Source organism: Ambystoma mexicanum, chromosome 10, assembly GCF_040938575.1.
Source record: "Ambystoma mexicanum isolate Mex_15411 chromosome 10, UKY_AmexF1_1, whole genome shotgun sequence".
Lineage (NCBI taxonomy): Eukaryota > Metazoa > Chordata > Amphibia > Caudata > Ambystomatidae > Ambystoma > Ambystoma mexicanum.
The window spans coordinates 732,682,238-732,703,831 of record NC_090932.1 but is presented as its reverse complement, the minus strand read 5'-3'; the positions used below and the strand labels follow the sequence as shown (position 1 = coordinate 732,703,831).

The 21,594-nt window shown below is 50.3% G+C and overlaps 1 protein-coding gene across 2 annotated transcripts in view; it reads right to left on the bottom strand.

The window, feature by feature from the left end:
• Positions 1–21,594, bottom strand: part of RNF13 (ring finger protein 13) — a 1,183,896-nt gene that overhangs the window by 980,235 nt on the left and 182,067 nt on the right. For both annotated transcript variants that reach the window (XM_069618372.1, XM_069618373.1), the window contains one exon: positions 10,559–10,639. In XM_069618372.1, the coding sequence (XP_069474473.1) occupies positions 10,559–10,639 (81 nt within the window). The remainder of the gene's footprint in view (positions 1–10,558; positions 10,640–21,594) is intronic.

Sequence of the window (21,594 nt, the reverse complement as noted above, 5' to 3'; positions counted from 1 at the left end):
ACGCGTACAGCAGCGGGAACGACCACTCCACCACGAATGCGTCTCCTAAGGCTCCCTTTGGAGGAAATTCCCGCGAGCAAAACCTTTCGCACTTCCGGTTGACACTGGAGGCGAAGAGATCCACTTGAGGGGTCCCCCAAAGGGCGAAGCTCTCCAGGAGAATCTCCTGAGCCAACTCCCACTCGTGAGAGATCGCGCTCTGCCTGCTCAGAGCGTCCGCCGTCACGTTTTCGGCTCCGGCCAGATGAACTGCCAAGATCGAAACTTCCTGCTGGATGGCCCAGAACTCGAGCTGCATCGCCTCCCTGCACAGAGGAAGTGACCCTGCCCCCCCCCCTTTTTGTTGAAGTAGTGCATGGCCACTGTGTTGTCCGTCAGGATCAGGACATTCTTCCCTCGCACAGACGGCAGAAAAGCCTTCAGGGCTAGCCTGACGGCCCTCAGCTCCAACAGATTGATATGGAGTCTGGACTCCGACGGAGACCAACGACCGCTGACTGTCAGTCCGTTGGCATGAGCTCCCCATCCCGTGAGGGATGCATCCGACATGATCGTCACCTCCGGCCAGGGAAGCCAAAATGGAGCCCCCTTCATCAAGTTGCCTTCGACGGCCCACCACAGAAGGTCCCGGGCGACCGAGGACGGCACCTGAATCGAGTCCGACATCCTGCCGGAGGACTGCGACCATTGCGTCTTGAGTGCCCACTGCAAAGATCTCATCCGCAGGCGAGCCCCTGGCACCAGAAGAATGCAGGATGCCATGAGGCCGAGCAACCTCAAGAACTCTTACGCTGGGAGCGTCTGGGCATGCTGAAACTTGTGCACCATCTGCTGAATGTGAAGAGCCCTCACCTGGGGAGGAAAACACTGCCCCAGGGAAGTGTCGAGCACTGCTCCGATGTACTGGAGCCGCTGTGTTGGCGTCAAATGGGACTTCTTTAAATTGAGGGAGAAGCCCAGCCTGTGAAGGGAGCGACAGGTGACCGATAGATGATCCAGGACTTGCTCGGGAGAGCTCCCCCTGATCAACCAATCGTCCAGGTAGGGGTAGACGTGAATCCCCCCTTGCCTGAGATGCGCTGCCACCACCACCATGAGCTTGGTGAAAACCCTCGGGGCGGAGGTCAATCCGAACGGCAGGACCCGAAACTGAAAGTGCGAGTCGCCAACCGAGGACCTCAGGTACTTCTTGTGCTTGGGATGGATCGGCACATGGAAGTAAGCATCCTTGAGGTCGAGTGACACCAACCAGTCCTGAAGCTGAAGGGCCTGGAGGACTTGAGAGAGAGTAACCATCTTGAACTTGTCCTTCCTGAGGAGTTTGTTCAAACCGCGCAAGTCCATGATGGGTCTCAATCCCCCGTCTTTCTTCGAAATCAAAAAATAAGGGGAATACCATCCCTTGTTCCTCTCCGCTACAGGCACCAGTTCTATGGCGCCTTTCTCCAGCAGGGCTTGAATTTCCTGCGCAAGGAGCGGATCCGGACTCTGTAAAGAGAGGTTCCCTGTGGATTGTCGCGAGGCCTGTGCCGAAAGGGAAGACAGTAGCCGTGGGTTATGATCTCCAGAACCCACACATCTGAAGTAATGGCTTGCCACTCTACAAGATGCTGCGCCAGCCTTCCCCCAACCGGCGAACCATGGGACATGGCCTCACGACTGAGTGGGAGCGGCTGCGGGGTTACCTGAGGGCAAAGAGGCAACTGCCCGAGCGGCCTTGGCACCACGGGTACCCTGTCGTCCACCTCTGGTACCCCTGCGTTGGCCTCTTTGACTGCCAGCTCCTCTCGCTCTACTGAAGGATGAGTAATAGCGAAAGGAACCACCCCTCCACTGCTGTCCCCTAGGACGAAAAGGCAGAGGTTGGCGAACTGCAGCGCCCAACGACTTCGCTGCAGCTTTTGAGGTCTGCAACCTCTCAAGGCTCTCGTCAGCCTTGCTGCCAAAAAGGTGTTCACCGTCAAAGGGCATGTTGAGGAGCCGGGACTGCACATCAGGAGCAAACCCCGACTTCCGCAACCACGCAAACCTGCGTATCACGGTGCTCGCCGCCATGGACCTACTGACGCATTCAGCTAAGTCCAAACCCGACTGAACGGACTCACACATGGCATCCTTACCATCCTGGACCATAGCAAGGAAACCATCCCGTTCGTCCCCTTCGGGAATATGTTCAGCCGCTAAAGCAACACAGTTCCACAGAGTGTGCGTGAAACTCGACAAGGCACAAATGGAGTTGGCCGCCTGAAGCGCCATACCACCAGAAGAAAACACTTTCTTCGCCCAGCCATCAAAACGTTTGTCGTCCCTATCAGGAGGGATGGTAGGGTACGACGCCTGCTTCGCCGGGGCCGTGGCCGCCTGCACCACCAAACTCTCCGGAGTGGGGTGCCTGGTCAAGTAGCAGGGGTCGCCACTGGCTGGATGGTATTTTCGCGACAAGGATCTGCCCACCGCCGGGAGACTCTCCGGAGCAGTCCAAGCCGCCGCCACCCTTCTCTGTAAAGCCATATGGAACGGCAGAACCGGGTCAGTTGGGGGACCAACATCAAGGATGTCCGTCAGATCATCCTGCACAAACTCCCCTGGGGGAGCAGACCATCCCAAGTACTCAGAAACCCTAGCCATAAGGCGCCGGTACGAGGAATCAGCATGAGAGCCAGGCTCAGGCCTACAAAACTCCACCTCCGGAGAGGTGTCCAGTCCACTGGCATCATGCAGTGACTGTCTCAACTCGTCAAACTGACTATGGCCCGAGACAATTTCATCCGGAACCTGACTAGGAACCAGGCCATCAGAATCCTCATCCGCCTCCGAAATATAGTCCAGGCGGCGAAAAGAAGGCACCGTAGAGTGCTTGCTCTTAACCAGAGCCTTCCTAGGGGGTCCACCCGTGCCCTGGGGTACCCCCGTCACGAAAGGTGTCGATGGCGTCGAGCGAATCGGCGCCAGCGTCGAGAGAACCTGCATCGGCGCCGAGAGGATCGGCGTCGACGTCGAGGAAATCGGCGTCGACGTCAGATGCAGCGCCTCCAGAATCGGCGGCGTCGACACAGCCCTCGAGGGCGGAGCCCCGAGCGTGTCCCTCGACGACCTGAGCGTCGACGGCATCGACGACTTCCTCGGAGCCAGAGCCTCAAGAAAGCCTGTCGACGCCCTCGACGCCACAGACGTCGATGCCTTCTTCGAAGACCTCACAGGTGCACACGGTCTCGAACGCGTCGAGGACCGGGACCTGGAACGGGTACGTCGAGAACGAGTCCCCTTGTCCGAACGGGACCTCTCCCGTGACTCGTGCCGACCACTCTTGCGAGCGGTGTCTCTCGACCTCACACAACCGACCCCACTCGGGGGCGCGGACGGCTGAGTACCTTGCGACTCAAGAATCGCCAGCATCTTCTTCCCGAAGGAAGCCCATTCCTCCGGCGTCGCACGGCTGGAGGGGTAAGCGACGTGCCGGGCAGAGCCCTCCGAAGAGGACCTGGAAGACGACCGGTGTCGGCGCTTCCGAGAATGCCTCGAAGAGGCTGAGGAGTGGCGAGACCGACTCCTAGAAGGAGACCCACGAGACTTCCGACGATGACGCGGAGAGTCACCCCTCGAATCATCCGTCGAAAGCCCCGCAGACTTCGACTTCTGGGGCTTGGACACCCGACCTACCGACAACTTCTTCTTACGTTCGCGTAAGGCTTTGGACGTGAGCGACTGGCAGTCGACACAGTCATCCGTGTCGTGGGCCTCCCCGAGGCACCAGAGGCAGGCGTCGTGCGAGTCCGTCACCGACATCTTGGACCCACACTCCCCGCACTTCTTGAAACCCGGACGCGGGGTCGAAGACGAAGTAGAAGACATCCTCTGAAGGATTTTCAAAAAACGAACAGGTTCGAAGAACCGAGAAGAACAGAACTCCAAAGAGTCGAGGCGTTGAAACCGAGAAACACGAAGCAATACGTTCGCAGAAAAAACAGAACTGAGGCTACGGGCGTCGTGCGTCCTACTTATCACATCGGATGACGTCGGACGTCGGAGGAGGTCCTCGACGACGGCGCATCGACGCAGGACGCAGACGCCGAAAAAAGTTTCCGAAGCAGCACAGCTGTGGTGATTACATGTCATAGATATGGAATACGTCGGAGGACCCAATCCCCTCGAAACAGATGGATATAAATGGCTGGAACCGTAAATGTTCTCACCTGGAATGTGAGGTGGTTGAACGTGTACGTGAAAAGGAATAGTGTGTACACGTACCTCCAGAGATGTAAGGTGGACATTGCCATGTTACAAGAGACACACCTCACGGCTGAAAAAAACAGGCATTATTAGCAGGTAAATGGAAGGGGCAACTATTTGGTTCCCCATATTCCGTCTATGCACGAGGGGTCCTGATATGGATAGCGCCCTCGGTACCCTTTAAGGTTACCCACATCAAAACTGACAATGACAGCATAATGGTGCTCGTACAGGGCCTCCTCGAACAGGTGGATACTTGTTTAATTAACACATATGCCCCGAACCATAGCGCTGCCAGGTTTTTTTCCAGACGCTGTACCCTCGGTTGGGCCCCTATAGAGATAGTAGTATGATATGGGGGGGGTGGATTTTAATTGCACAGATGTTAAATATGCTAAATTAGCGTTGCCCAGCAAGACACTCCTAGACTCTTTCGCTTTAGTAGATGTCTAGAGAGTTCTTCACCCAGGCACTAGACACTATTCACACCTTTCGGCGGCACATGCAGTGCATACAAGGATCGATTATTTTTACATAGGGAATCAGTTGGCACACCAGATTACACATGCCCAGTATAAGAGTAGAGTCTTATCGGATCACGCCCCGCCTAGCTTACAATGGCAATACTCGCACCCTAGGGCTCGGATACCCAAGTGAAGGCTCTGGAGCGAATCGCTGACAGACCCCCCCCATTTCGCGATTGCATTAAAAACAGCATCACTGAAAATGTGTCGCATAATCTGGGAAATGTGCCTAGTGCGGGCACTTTCTGTGAAGCAAGAAAAGTGGTAGTCAGAGGGGTCACCATAGCAGGGTCCAGTAGTGTCCAGGCAAATGTAAACAAGGAACTGTCCTCTGCTGAGGAACAATTGCGAAGGTTAGAGCAACCCTGGTAACAGCATCCGGTCAGGGAAGCGAAGGAGAGAGATTTAAAACAGAAATGCAAGCAGTGATTTCTAGATTGGTGCAGCCGGATCAGACGGGCTATGTTCCTGGCCGGACCATGGCCTGGAACTTGCAGAGATTACATCACGTGATGGACAGGAAGGCGTCCTGGGAGACTGTGTGCCATAGCCAAACTGGACGCAGTGAAGGCGTTCGAATCAGTAAGCTGGGACTGGCTCTATGCAACACTCTGTAGATTTGGCTTTGGACAGACATTTATGAAATCGGTCCAGTTAATAGATACTAACCGTATCTTAGAACAGAATATATAGAGCCAGGTATAGAAATAGATTGAGCAAGACATCTGATATCCCTATATGCGGATGACACACTCATGTCCAGAACCCTAAGGACAATTTACAGCAGCTGCTGGAAGCTATGGCGCTTTTTACAAAACTCTCTGGGATTGCAATCAGTATGGACAAATCTGCATTATTCCCAATAGCGGGTCTGTGTAGGATAGAAGAAGGCGTGTTGCCTGTGCTTACTCTGCATTGGGAGGTACGCACGTTCAGGTATTTGGGGATTAAGTGTATCATGACCCGGATGAGGAACACATAATACATAATACACAGCATGAAGTTCTGTGCCAAACTAGCTCTCTCGATGATGGCGCGAGCGGCCTTGCTGAGGATGGTGGTATTGCCCAGGCTATTACACTTCTTTATGAATGTCCCATGTTATATAGCTAGGTCCTTCTTTAGGACCCTGGAGAGTATTTGCAGAGGCTTTCTGTGGCAGAACGGGCGGATTCGAATAGCCTTATCAACTTTATACAGACCACACACACAGGGGGGCATCCAGGTTCCATATTTTAAATTATATTACATAGCGGGGGCAGCTGCAATTTGTAGTAGATAGGATCACAGATGACCCTTCTCCGGACACACTGATGCTGCAATCCACGGGACAACGTTACTACCTGAAGGAGCTATTGTGGTTAAAAAAGCCTCAAGGGGGCCAATGGTCGCACTTGGTGTCCCTGTGATTGAGGGTGTGGGACAGGGCCATGACTGTGATGAGGCTGACGGACTCAATATCGAGGCAGATTCCTCTGGTTTCAATATTGCCATCCTCAGCTCAAGCGAGCATGGGTATTCGCCTGTGGGGGGGCCACCATAGGGGATCTGTTGCAAGACACTGCTTACATACCCTTCTCGGAGCGGAGATTGCAGACGGGCATTCACGCAGGCCAATATTTGCTATATAGCACCATCAAGAGAGAGGTCAGGTGGCATGCATTTAGTGAGTTAATGGAAAGACACTCCATAGTGAACATCATATTCGATGTGGCAAAGGGGGGGGTACACCATATCGAGGATATATGACACCCTACTGTCTAATGGGCCTCCCTCCCTGGTGGTTAGGGGAAAGTGGGAAGAAGATATAGGGGCAGCCTTTACTGAAGCCCAGTGTTCGGGGGTACTGGAGTACTGGAATACCATAAGAAGGTCAGAAACAAAGGCGGATTTCGCTATTTACGCGCAAAGCGGTACAGGGATGTCCCAGGTGTAAAGCGATAGACGCGGGGATGCTACTCATGTTCTGGGCATGCACAGTGGTGGGGATATACTAGAGGGAGGTGGCAGACAGATTACATAAAGGAGGGGTGGAATTGGATTTGCTTTCCCCAGCTGCATGCCTACTGGGACGTTTTTCTCTCGTCCCAAAGGCCGGAACCATGTAACGAAAATGAAGGATTAGCGTGTAAGAGGGGGTTTCTGGGGGAATTCTGGAATGGGAAATGTTATTACAAACCTTGTTTGCCACTGCTGCCGAGGAAGGGTCTGAAGCGAATGGATCCTAACGAGGATGCAAGGTGTCTTCAAGCAACCGAAATGTAGTGCGCACCCAACAAAATGGCGAAACAAGCAGGGTTGAAGGGTAGGAATTGAGAGTGGAGAGGGGATATATGGAGAAGATTAGAGCAAAGGTTATGGTTTGTTACTAATGTGATTAATGATCTGCATATTTTGATGTTGTGTGATGTTTTCCTTTTTTCCTTCGATAAAAAAACAATAAAATAAATTTAAAACAAAACGAACCTCCGATTTCCCCAAGAATACCAATACATGCTAGAATCAAATACATGCTGATTGTCTCATACTTCCCATGTAATTACGAGCTGCTAAGGTTTGTGAAGTTCATAAATAAATTGCATTAGAATTCTGCAGGGTTTGGATTAGGGAAGCTGTTATCGATTCAGAACGCAAAACAAAAGAGGTGATGGCTGGAAGGTTTAGAATTAATCTTAACCTCCGGCATCGCTCTGGGCAACCCTCCAGACCATCGTTCTTTGCCTGCCAAGCCATTACAAAAGGAGAAAGACCATATGCAAATCAGGCTTGGTCCCACCCCCAAAAGGGGTAGTCCAGCCCGAACTGCTAGGTCACATCCCTTCGGCACGAGACCACAAGCATCCCCAGACATGTTTCAGCCTTGTTGGGCGTCATCATTGAGGAGTAGCTTGGGTCTCTAGGCCCAGCAGGCACGGGACCCATGTCTGGGCATACCCGTCCCACTCGGGGTGACAATAGCAAAACAAAAGAGGTGATGGCTCGAAGGTTTAGAATGAATCTTAACCTCTGGCATCGCACTGGTCAACCCTCCAGACCATCGTTCTTTGCCTGCCAAGCCATTACAAAAGGGGAAAGACCATATGCAAATCAAATCATTTCTCTTGGGAAAATCTCAATCTCACTTTTGAAAAGATGCTTTCAGTTTTAGAAGCAGCCGGAGACCTTTAGATTACAAATCTCCAGTAAGCAGGGCCCCTCATGATCTGCTTCTATGAACGTTAATACTGCCTCAGATTCTCTTGTGTGCTGTTCCCTTGTGGAGATGGCACATCCTCTGGACAGGAATCTTCTTTTCTGCAGCCCTTTAGTTGGTCTCCCTCTGATTTATACATCCATAATCCCAGGTGGTATTCTTTACTGCACCTTTTTAAAGGTGCCAGACCCCATCCCCATTGTGCACACACTTTTTAAAGTGTCAAATAGGCCCATGATTACGTCATAATTAGGTCACACTGTGATTGGCCCGATCTTTCCATTGGCCTGTCTCATAGTCAGACACTTATATTGAATATGCCCCCCAATCTTCACTGGATGATGATAATTTCTATATGTATGACCAAAAGAAAGATGGGCCCCTATTTGCCCTCTAGACTTTACATGGTAAATTGTTTTTCTTTCATAATTATAGGTAGCATCCACCCCCATTAATAAGATGTGGATTTCTGAAATCTGTCCTAGTAAAAGCATGCCTGCATATACAACATTAATAGAACATAATGTAAATGTGGTGCCAAACCAACGAGGAAACTCTTAGCTTGGAAATGCACAGAGTAATTTGTTTATATCTGGAATGTTTCCAACGTTATGAGCCAAAAATCGTTTGCATATGTTACACGCAATTGCAACTAATGGGTGCATTTAAACTGCAAATCCGGGTCTCGTGCTTTCCGCAATGAGTCATGCAATAGCTCTCCAGAGGCTTCACTACAAAACTGTTAGTCAGTGATTGATTGGACACATCCGACAGGCACCTTTTTTTACTGCTTGCATTAGTCCCAGCAGATGGCTGATTATTATCAGAGTACAGGGTTGAAAGGTGCCAGCTAATGGATGAATTTACTTTTGGGGCTTAGTCATAAATCAGACCATCAGGCCACTCCAAATCTTATTTGTCTCTGTAAAGCATAGATTTCATTGTCTTTGTATCCCCTTGAAGAGTGCTGAAGGTGGGCCCAATTTACTCTGACTTGAAACCTTGGTCATCTTGAAGTCAGCACAATTCCAGATGGAACCGACATCAACAATTGCTATTCATAACCAATACAGAAACATTGCTTTCCCCTTCATTTACATTGTAAGATATTATTGAAAGCCCTTCATGTTATAAGCTTTGTACAATAATCCTACAGTTGTGGGAGAAATTAATACACAGTGTTAACATTGGAATATTCTTTACACTTTGGGCCGTTGAATACAAAGTTTGTCTTGGCTTAATTTTTGAGGGACAGTGGGACAACTGCATTTAAAAATCCAAATATCTTTAACACAGGGCATGTTGCATGATTGTAAAGAACGAGCAGTATCTGTTGAAATGTATCAATGACCTGTACCTCACCAATACTTGGAGTTTCTACATTGGTGTTAGTCATATTTTCCAGTGTGGCAGACAGTTCCCCAGTTTTCACTTTACATTGGTAAAAATAAATAAATATAAAAACAGTACTTTGCTGAAAGGTACTCAAGGGCCATTGTCGTTTGAGATGGTTTTGTTTGTAGCACTATCTGTACCATGTGTCGAATGCAGTCTTACATGTGTGCAGGTGACTACTTGAATCTCAAAGATTAATCCAGTAGCAATGGAAGAAATATGATGCAAGTGAAGCATAAACAGGCACTATTCTGACAGCCTTCATTTGCCTTTGATTATCCTCACAAACAAGATGACAAACACAGATATGTTGCACCAGACTACAGCCCCGATGGCAAGTCTGGTTTGTCCACGAAACATCTAAAAATTTCGGATTCACGAAAACTGCTTAAAGTTTTAAAGGTCCCTATCAAGTAATTCAGAAGAACAACTATCTGGTGGTCGTACTGGTACTTACGTTAAAGTGGAGACTCCATCCTACGTTGCAAATGACCATGTTAAACTATACCATCCTGGCACCCTCCTTGCAACGAAACCACGGTCTATAAACATCCATCGAGTAAGTTTGAGGTCCAACCAATTTGGGACACGCCAGGAATGCATGACAATTTTGCATAGTGCATTGGAAGGGGTTTGGCCCAAATGATTGCACAGGGAACCCACCGATAATGTACACATGCCCACATCTACAGTGCCAATTGTATGCTCTACAAAGCTTTCACTTTAGGGATTCCCTGGCTTAGTGGAGGAGTACTGTCAGGCTAATGTCATATGTTGGACAGCAACTCCGCACTTGGACGTTACTAAAGGCTGAGAGGGATTCCTATCCCCTTGTGATAGGTCCGGGTACTGACGATGTCACATGTACCAAGTGATAGTAAATCTGATAAAACTACTTTAAGACCTGGAGTGGCTGCAGTTTGGGACTGCAGTTATAAGGGCAACATTCTGTTCACTGGGCCTCATTCAGAGTATCCAGAGGGATAAAAATCAGGAGTTCGCTGAATCCCAGTCATACATTTCTCCTACACATGCTTTTGGCAAAAAAGAAGCTATACAATTATGGGTCTGTACATATGTTTATAACTGAACACTTTGTTTACACATTTTAGTTTGCATTTATAACAATTTATTTATTTATTCTATCAAAAGCAATATAAAATAAATTAAAATGATTACCCAGGTCCCACATGTATATACCAGTCATCTAACTTACCTTCAAACCATCGCTTGGAAGGATGTATCCAAATCTTGCTGGCATGTCATCAAATGTTTGAGTAGCATTTTCTAAACTGTACTGAAAATGAGAAAAAAACAAAATCAGCTTTGCATAAGCCTGCCTATTTGCACCCAGTTCGTTTTCTTCAAACACACGTTTCTACAATTATTTACATAAACAGAAAAAAAGAAAGCATGCACATGAAGTATTCACCACACATTGAAGACTTCTAGTCACTTCTGATCGATACATTTATACACGCCCTACAATACTGGTTGAGGCTACTCATGCAAAGAAAGATATGTCCAGTGAACTTCTGAAGTGGAGGGCATCTTTAAAGCTAAGCTCCCTCTTATCAAAAATGTACTACTTATGCACTAAAGATGTGGTTTGCCAACACCGTCAGATAGAAAGAAAATATTTGGGTGATAAATAAATCATCCACCTCTGAGACAAGCTTCACATGCAGGGAGCACATTGTAAAAGATATTTAGCAAATCTCGCAACACAAAAAGCACTGGCATGCCAAGCATGCTTTAAAATGATTAATGGAGTTAAATCGGAGGTACTCGCAACAATGGTTAACATTTCCAAACCAACAACACAATTTCTGTGATTTTAGTCTAACATAAATCCTGCAGATGGTCGCATCATAGTAAACAGTTGAACACTTCAAGTGTCAGATAAGCTGCATACTGTAAACAGGGCAGTGGAACCATTTTTAAAGCACACAAGTTCTGCTACTTCTAATGAATCACATCATCCCAGAATGCCCGGAATTGTATTCCTACCACCCAACGCAGGCACACATGTATCCAACATAAAGCTTAAAGGCACAGACCCTGAGAGAAGATGGGAGTTTGCAGTTTGAGCATACTGCATTATCATTAAACAGGAAAAAAGTATTTATTGGGGAAAAGTCTCCCACCTTGCAAAACTGCAGGAGTCAAAGCACATGGGTCTGCTCGTGTAGTCAGCTATGTGGACTTCATAGGCTGATTGAGAACATCAAACACATTCCGAACTTGTTGGAATACATGAGCTACATTATGAGACCAGGAAAGCAGTGTGCACAGTATTAAAGGTTTTGAAATGTCAGTCATGTGTTTTCAGCTCACAGAAGCCATAGCTTTCCCTCACCCCTGCTGGCCTTCATTTGCCTCTATTGCAATGTGTTATTGCCAGGTATTTTTTCTTTTTTACTTGAGCTGATAGCCATCGATACTGTGCAGGATCACTTGAAGTAAGACATGAAGTACAAGTCTGAGTAATCACTATGGACTCAGGATCTCAGTAGTGTCATTTCTGCGGTACACCCGGGATCTTGTCCCAGGGAAGGGGGCGAGTCTGGAGCATAACGTGCAGTAGATGCACACCCTCTAGGAAAACTCCATGATCATCCGCATGCCCGAACTATGCTACACCAACCTCATCAATCATGCAGATGTAGTACAGTTTACAACCTGGTGGAGCCCTCCATCTGAGGAGTCCTCCATGAGCGGACGGCTTACCTCACCTGTGCTACACTGATGCAGAACCTGTGATGGGTTTGCATTCCACATTATGTCCTTTAGGAGGCAAACCAGGTGTCGCTAAAGGCTCTGTACCGCTCTTATGGACGAGTATTCAACCACTGTTTGCAATTCTTGAATATGTTTAGTGGCTTACATGTACCTGAATGCTGCAATACTGTGTCCGAGTCAATGGTGGGAACTGTCAGGCAAGGAACAAGCTGCAGATAAAGTGGTGGTATGTACTGCCATTTCTGTGGTTAAGCGTGTAGGTGCGCCCCACACTAGTATTTAGTGGTTTCTATGGGCAGTCCTGGCACAGCACTGGATGTGATCCTTATGTGTACTTACCCTGAGAGGTAGGTAGACTGCGGCCATACATGAATTAGTTGCTTACCTATGACTGAAGTTATCCAGCATCAAATCTCTTTCAGAGATTCACATGCTTTGAATAATTCCCAGTCATTCAGCTGAGAATCCTCTGTATAACAAAATACCACAAAACTAACTACTCATTTAATGTGCAGACTATCCACTTTGTCTTCTCTCTTTCTACCCTGACCAATGAGTGTGAGAGGCTCAAGGCCTGCCTCTGAGGGCCATTTTTAATTGTAGCTATTAGTGGCGCTGAAAGTGCTACCTATAAAGTCGAAACTATTGTCATTAAAATAAGAGCTTTAACATAAGAACTTGAAATAGGGTCTTTGAATGTAGATTTGTAATGCTTTTCAATGCAGAAGACATATGAGGATGGATTTATGTAATTTGTCTGTGTCCCACCCATTTGATGCCCATTGCCAAGTGAAATCTGTAAGATTTTAATCCCATTCCCACCCATTTTCCCTCCAACCACACCTCTTTTTGCACAATTTGGCTGAATTTGTACTGTGTATTGTATTGGGTTATTTATATAGCGCTGTTTCCCCACTTGTGTGACCTCAATGCGTTTTTTTTCTCGGTTGGAACGCCCTCGGTGACCGTAGTCTATGTGGTGGGAAATTCTAGGGAGTTTAGTTTAGGAGATGCATGTGTACATGTTGTCGTTCTAAGACTTGGGTAGCTGGCAAGGCTCGACTAAGCAGCCCCAAGAGAGGTCATACACGTGGGTGGGTGCTGTTGAGGGTTTGAGATAGATTGCTATTGTTGCAAAAGTCTATGTGAGGCCAGCTATATCGGATTCCTTTCGGTGGTAGTCGCTGTATGCTAGTGGCAGAGGTGTTGAGGTATCAGGTGTTTCAGTCTGGACGGCTATGTGTGAAGCTAGACCTGATGTGCATAGGCATAGCCGTATTCTATCGTGCATAGATGCTTGGCCGTGCCTGTGTCCACACTAGTGGTGTGAGATATACGTACCGTAAGCTGCGAGATTGTTCAGCTGGGGTGATATTTGTCCAGGTATAGAATTGAGGGTCCTATACCAATGGGCTTAGGTTTCACAATGCAGCAGGTTTCAGCATATAGTAAACAAATATGGAGGCTACAACCTATAATTTGAAAATCCTGTTTAGTGGGAGAGAGGGCTAGGTTTCAAATGCGTTGGGCTTCATCATGTAATAAACAAAGGAGGCTACACCTAGATTCAAGAATCCAGCAGTGCGAGAGAAGCCTAGGCTTCACAAGGCTGCAGGTTTCAGCATATAGTACAGTAGGTTTCCGTAATGTAACAGTCATCGATGGTTTGTTATACCTAGATTTGGGAGTACATTTGTAGTGGGAGATTACTACTATTGGGAATTCCCCAAGTAAGCGATGCAGGTTAGCAATCGCAGTGATTCCTCAGTGATGGGCGTGTGCTACCCTGGGTTACTTATCTCGTTGTTCGTGGTCTCATGTGGACCAGTAGGCGTGGGGTACGGTGAGAATGTGGTTGGTGTGCCACAGCGAAAGCTGCTGTTTTACCTGGAGTATTTACCTGTGTGGGGAATTTGTCAGCCATGTTTCCTTCTAAAATGGCGGCTGCCATGTGTTAATGCTATTAAAAACATATTTGACTTGATTGATGCTTTAAAATATATTTACCACAGCTTTCAAGTTATGTTACACATTTTACTGTATTTTGTATTTAAAATGAACAAGGTACTGTACAAGTTACGTTTTGGTTTAAAATGTCTCATCTAGTTATTTGTGGGGATTGGTCAAGTTTCTGATGTAAGGAGCACCTGATTGGCTATGCAGTGTGTGATGTCCGTATGATGTGGGTGGTTCTCCAGTCTGCAGTATGTCCTTTTTTCGGGAAGGTAGCCATTTGCATTCACAGGTTTTTAGGGGTGTGCCACCTTCTATAAAGGAAATCTGTGAAATTTCACAGGCCCCTGCTTCGAAAGTTTGATCATCAAAATTGTGTAGGTCACATGTGTGTGTGCTAACCAGCACCCCAGATCCCCATACTCCACCCAGTGACCTTCCGCCTCCTATCAAAAGCACCCTAAGAATAGTGTAAAGCTGGGAATTTTTTGATTTTAACGCAACACTAGACATTTCTCTGAACACGATGTGGGACGCGTTTGAAGCCTCAATCCGTGGGTTCGTCATTGCAGAAGTAGCACAAACGGCAACAAAGACTAGCTTGGATTCAACTTTAGAGGCGGAACTACAACAAATCATCCAGAAGATGTAAACGCATTGTTAAAAAGCAGGTTCCAGTCTCTTAAGATTTCTTCAGGTAAGTTTATTTCCAAGTTCTTAGTTACATATCCACATGAAGACAAAGGACATAATCTGTGACAACAACGGCTCCCATCACCCAGGGCCAGCCAGCTGTAACCGCCTCTACACAGAACAATCACTCAGAATATTCCATCATCCACACAAACATTCCACATGACATCTCAAGCTACCTCACCTCAGACAGGCACAATGCAACACACCTCCCTCCTTTACTAAACCATACATGCACAGAACAAGTCACATACCAGAACACCACAACTACCACTTTCCAAGATATACGCACACTTAACATTCAACTGGCAGACAGGCACTTCCACGGCTAAACCCAACCATCAAAACATCACACCCTGACAAACTAAATTCCATGTGCCAGTAACAAAAATAGTGTCCTCCATCGGCCTCTTCCTGCCACAAACAAGCAACTGGGCTCTCACCTCAGTACCTGGCCAACCCTGAAACTGGGCTACTTCACCTACATTCCTGAACAACCACAAGACTGCTACACCTCCTACCACCTGCCCCCGCCTACAACAACGCGGGTGTCCAGGCTGCCACCCTGGAACCCCAGCAGGACTCTAGACTGCCACTCTAGAGAACTGAGACCTCAAAGCCTCCAAAAAGACAATCACAACCTCACTCCAACAGGGATTCACAAAGTGGAAACATACAAAATCACTGAGATCACAAACATCCATGGTCTTAATACCATACTCATTGCACCAGACCAGGATGTACAAGCCTTCCAAACACATTGGGAGTGGTGGCCATGCACTCCCAATGCCAACATCAATGACTGGTAAAAACGAAACGGTCTTATAGCAAGGAAAACATCCTAACCCAAAACAAGCTGTTGAACCCATGGATACAACGAAATCCACAATAAATACCACAAGTAACATAGAAAACAATTTACTCATCTCAGGATTTACCACACTCAATACCGACGGGTCATTACCAGGCGTCCCCAGCTACCCCTTTACCACCAGCTACCTACTGTCCAATGTGATGAGAAGGATAAAAAATAACAGAGAAGGCGCTACCTCCCTCACAGAACAACCTCATCGCTGTTCAACCTTTACCAGAATCAGGTAACCCCTATAACCAGACCAATCCCCTCACATGAAATTAGAAAATCCTAACATCCTTAATTGAAAGAGTCGAGGCACTACCTCCCTCAAAGAACAACCTCATCGCTGTTCAACCTTTACCGGAATCAGGTAACCAATCAAACCAAAACAAAACAATGTAAGGAAAGGAACAAGTTACCTACCTGTAACTGTAGTTCTCCAGCATGGGTCTGGCATGGATTCACATGCTCATGAATATTCCCCGTCGTCAGGCTGGGAATCCTCGGTAAAGAAAAACCAGTATCAGTTTTGTTTCTGATCTGTCTTTCGTAGTAGTAACCAATCACTGATCTCTGCGTCATACTGACCACAGCCAATGACTGCCCTCTACCTAAGCCCCGCCTCTGGCAGCCATCTTCAGATTTGGAAGCACGTGAAGTGGCAGTATGACCAAGTGAAGAGCCGCAGAAGGGTAGGCGGGAGGGTTCGCATGTGAATCCATGCCAGACCCATGCTGGAGAACAACAGTTACAGGTAAGTAACTTGTTCCTTCTCCAGCATGGGGTCTGGCATGGATTTGCATGCTCATGAATAAAGAATACATAGCAGTACACACATGCACAACCACAGGAGGTGGCAAAGGCTCAACATTAAGCATTACATCAAACTAAACTTTAAGCAAATCTTACCTCCTCACCAGGCTCACCTTAGGCGAACAGGTTGCGCAGCACTGCTTGGCCGACCCTGGACTCCTCCCTGGAATCCCGATCGACGCAGTAGAATTTCGTGAAGGTGTGCGTCGACCTCCACGTAGCAGCCCTGCAGATGTCCAGCAGGGGCACACCAGATAGGAACGCCGTGGTAGCTGCGATCGCTCTGGTGGAATGGGCTCTCGGACGGCCAGGCAGCGGTCGGTTTGCCAACCGATGACAGTACATGATACAGCTCGAGAGCCAGCTGGAAGTGGAAGCCTTCGAGAGAGCCTTCCCCTGATTGACAGGTCCAAAGTTCACAAAGAGTTGTGACGTCTTCCGAAAATACTTTGTGCGGTCCACGTAGAACTTCAGCGCTCTAGTCACATCCAGCGAGTGCAAAGTCCTCTCAGCCGGCGACGAAGGCGACGGGAAGAAAACAGACAACACCAAGGGTTCGTTGAGGTGGAAGTCCGACGGCACCTTGGGCATGAAGGAGGGGTGCGTCCTGAGCACTACCCTTGTGTCGTGAAAAGTCAAGTACGGGGCCTTGCAGGAAAGGGCCTGGATCTCTCCCACCCGTCGTGCGGAGGTGATGGCCACAAGAAACGCTGTTTTCCACGACAAGAACTTCAACGGGGCCGAGTGCAGAGGCTCGAACGGAGGTCCCATGAGCTTGGTCAGCACCACGTTGAGCTCCCACGCCGGGGCCGGAGCCTTCACTGGCGGGAATGATCTGAACAGTCCCTTCATGAACTCTTTCACCAGACGATGAGACCACAAGGACGTCCGCCCCGTGGTTCTGGTGTATCGGGAGATCGCAGCAAGATGAATCTTGATGGACGCGTTCGCCAGTCCAGCTTTGGCCAGCGTCAGTAGGTACGGCAGTACTTGGGGAGCCGTAATCCGCAGAGGGTTAATCTTCTGTGCGTGGCACCAGACAGAGAACCTCTTCCATTTGTGTCCGTAGCATTTAAGAGTCGAGGACGACCTGGCCTTTGCAAGAACCTCTCTGCAGTCGGCTGGTATGTTGTATCCTCCAAACTCTAACGCTGCAGGAGCCAGGCCTGCAAGTTCAGCGACTTCGGGTCGTGGAGGATGGCGCCTCCTTCCCTGGAGAGCAGATCCGCGTCCACTGGCAGCTTGATTGACGGGGACGCTGACAAGTCCAGAAGGTCCGGGAACCATATCTGCCTCGGCCACGCAGGTGCGACGAGGATCATCCTGCACCGTGACCTCTTGAGCTGGTTGATGAGCCGGATCAGCAATGGCAATGGAGGGAACGCGTATAGGAACAGGCCCTCCCAGGGGAACGAGAAAGCATCGCCCATGCTCCTCGGCTGGGGAAACCTGCTGGCAAACCTCCGGCACTTGGAGTTCGTCGCCGTCGCGAGCAGATCGATCTGGGGTGTGCCCCACCGTCGGAAGAGGCGGTCCACTAGATCCTGTCGTAGTTCCCACTCGTGGCACGAGCGCAGCTCCCTGCTGAGTGAGTCGGCGATGGTGTTTTTTATCCCTGCCAGATGAAACGGCACCAGAAACATCCTTTGGGCGACGGCCCAATGCCACAGGTCCTGCGCCTCCTTGGACAGTGCTGGGGACCTGGTTCCGCCCTGTTTCCTGATGTAAAACATGGTGGTGGTGTTGTCGGTGAAGATCCTCACCACCTTGCCCTTGAGGGACGGAAGGAAGGACCTGAGGGCCCAAAACACTGCACGGAGCTCCAGGACGTTGATATGGAGGGACTTCTCCGTCGGGAGCCAAAGGCCTCTCGCGTGCAGATTTTCGGTGTGCGCTCCCCACCCTTCCAGGGAGGCATCCGTGGTCACTGTCTCCTGGTGGCCGGGGGTCTGGAAGTCCATGCCCGCCGTCAGATGCGCGCGGGTGCCCCACCACCGGATCGCTCGTCGGAAACTCTCGTCGAGTGTGATCCTCTCCTCGAAGCTGCCCGTCGTCTGGATCCAGCGCGCGTCCAGGAACTCCTGCAACGGGCGCATCCGGAGCCTGCACAGGGGGATGAGGTAGATGCAAGAAGACATCATTCCGAGGAGGGACTTGATGGACCTCACCTTGGCCGCGTCCGCAACCAGCATCCACTGCACCTTGCCCAGAATGGCCCTCGTCCTTTCCTCCGACGGGGAGGCCAGAAGGGACACTTTGTCGAGCTTCGCTCCCAGAAACAGTGCGTCTTGCGCGGGCACCCGGTGGTACTTGGCGTAGTTTACAGAGAATCCCAGGTCCGTGAGAAGTTGGACGGTCCTTGCCGTGTGCTCCACGGCGAGCTCCCTCGTCTTGGCTCGGATGAGCAAGTCGTCCAGTTAGGGGTAGACGTGGATCCCCTCTCGGCGCAGCTGCGCCGCCACCGGTGCGAGGCACTTGGTGAACACCCTGGGTGCCGACCGTAGTCCGAAGGGAAGGGCTCTGAACTGATAGTGACGCCCTTGGACCACAAACCTGAGAAACTTTCGGTGTCCTTTTAGGATGTGAATATGGAAGTAGGCATCCTCCAAATCCAACGACGACAGGAAATCGCCCTCCTCCAGCTGACCAAGGACGTGTTGGAGGGTGACCATCCGGAACTTCTGTGCCTTGATGAATTTGTTCAGTCGTCATAGGTCCAGGATGGGGCGCCATCCTCCCGTCGTCTTCTTCACGAGGAAGTATCTTGAGTCAACTCCGGAGCCCCGAAGCCTCTTTGGGACGAGTTCGATGGCGCCCTTCCTGAGCATCGCCTTTACCTCTAAGAGAAGTTGAGGGACGTGAAGTTCTTTCCTGACCACAGGGAGGAAGCGCGGGCACCTTCTTTGAAACTCGAGCGCGTGGCCCTGGGCTAGGGCGTCCAGCACCGAACGGTCAGTGGAGATTCCCACACGCTGATGAAGCTCGCCAGCCGGCCTCCCACCGGGGTGCTTCGGTGGGGGCCCGACCCCACGGCCGGTTCAGTCCTGCTTCGACGAGGCTTTGCCGCCTTGACCTCCTTGGCGACGACGGCGGGGTCCGCCTGACTTGCCTCGTCCCCTGTAAGTTTCCTGCGACGACGAACGTGCCGCTTGACGGTAGGTGGAAAATCCGCCGCCGGAACCTTTGGAGGCGCCCTTGCCTCCGCTGCTCCGAAAGGGCGGCCGCCGTTGCTGGAGAACCCCGAGAGCCCGGGCCGTCTCCGTGTCTGCTTTTATGGCTTGAAGGGAATCGTCCACTGTTTTCCCAAACAGGTTGTTTCCATCGAACGGCATGTCCAAGACTCTGGTCTGCACGTCTTGACGGAAGTCAGTAGCCTTGAGCCACCCACGTCGCCTAAGGCACATGCCGTTGCCCAACTGGCGAAATCCATTGTCGGCGATGTCCGTCGCAATCGTAATGGCGTGGTCCGACACCACGTCACCTTCCTGCAAGATCTCTAGGGCATCCGCCCTCTTGTCGTCCGGTAGGAAGTCCAGCAGGGGGGCCAGTTTGTACCACAGCTCCCTTTCGTAGCGGGCTACGATAGCCAAGGCATTGGCCGCCTTAATCGTCGTCGCTGCAGGCGAGATGACCCTGCGCCCCATTGTATCCAATTTCTTTCCCTCGCCGTCCGGCGGGGAAGTCGACGTGGAGGCCGCCCCCCCCCCCCCGCCCCGTCGGCACCCTCGACGATATCTTAGTCTCCTGCGTCGGGATCCCTCCCGACGGGCTGGTCTTCTTCCACGCCAACGCCGTGGCTTAAGACCTCGATCAGCTCTTCCTCAGAGGTTGAGGCCGAATCCACGATGACCTCCTGCCCCCTTTTTCTTCTCCGCCGGGGGTTTCACGGGGGTCCTGTCGATGGGCATAAAAGAGGACTCCCTCCGCGGTGGCAGGGAAACTCTGAGCCCCGAGGTCGCCACCACTGGTGTAGCCTCCACAGGCTGAGCCAGGGCCGCCGCGACTGTCTCGATAGAGGCCTTGGCCGGATGGATTAAGGCTTTCACCACCCTAGGTGCGCTCACCGCCTTCTCCTTGGGGGGGGGGGGGGGGGACACTGCCTCGCTCCCCCTCCGATGGGGCCTTCGAGCTCGACCGGGGCCTCTCCAGGAGCTTCGCCGGGTGCTTGGCCTTCCTCTTACCCGAACCAGAACGTTGGCTTGTGGTCGATGGTGCCGGGGAGGATGCGCCCTGCCTGGCTCCCGTAGAGCCCGACCGGTCGGCGCTCCCGGTGCCAGCGGACTCGCGGTGCTTGACCTTGTGTTGGACCCCCGTCGCCGGGGCGTCCTCAAAGGTCTTAGAAGACCGCTCGGATTTCTTCCTCTTCTTCTCGCCTGACGGGGTCTTCCCTTCCAGCCAGTTGGCGAGACGTTGATGGCGGTCCTTCATGGTCCGCTCCGACATGTTGCCGCAAAACGCACAGTCCTTCTCCACGTGCGTCTTGTCCTCATGTAGGCAGTAAAGACAAATGGAGTGTTCGTCCTCCTTAAAGACATTCTGCAGCTGGCATCCAGGGCAGACCCTGAACAGTTTTCCAGGCGTCGAGCTTCCCTTCTCCTGGGCCATGTCCGAGATGGGCCTGAGAAACTTCTGGAGTCCTCCAAAAGCGTAGCTCGACGAAATCTTCACCCTTGAGGGGCGTAGACGAATCCGACACGGGTCCCCGTTGATCGGATGAAGAGTCGGTGGAGCTTGAGGCTCTTTTTGACCGAAAAAACAAAGTTTTTGAGAAAAAACGTGAAAAAATAGCACTAACGCTCGAGAGCAATAGCACGAGGATCCCAACACTTGAACGTGCGGTAAAAATCTGAAGATGGCTGCCAGAGGCGGGGCTTAGGTAGAGGGCAGTCATTGGCTGTGGTCAGTATGACGCAGAGATCAGTGATTGGTTACTACTACGAAAGACAGATCAGAAACAAAACTGATACTGGTTTTTTCTTTACCGAGGATTCCCAGCCTGACGACGGGGAATATTCATGAGCATGTGAATCCATGCCAGACCCCATGCTGGAGAAACTATATACCCCACTGACATTACCCAAACAATTCAAACCATGTATTTCACACTGTAACACTTCCATGCTGAATGTGAGTTCACCCAATACCCAACACTCACTGACTCTCTCCAACCTATGTGAGTCAGATTCATCATAAGA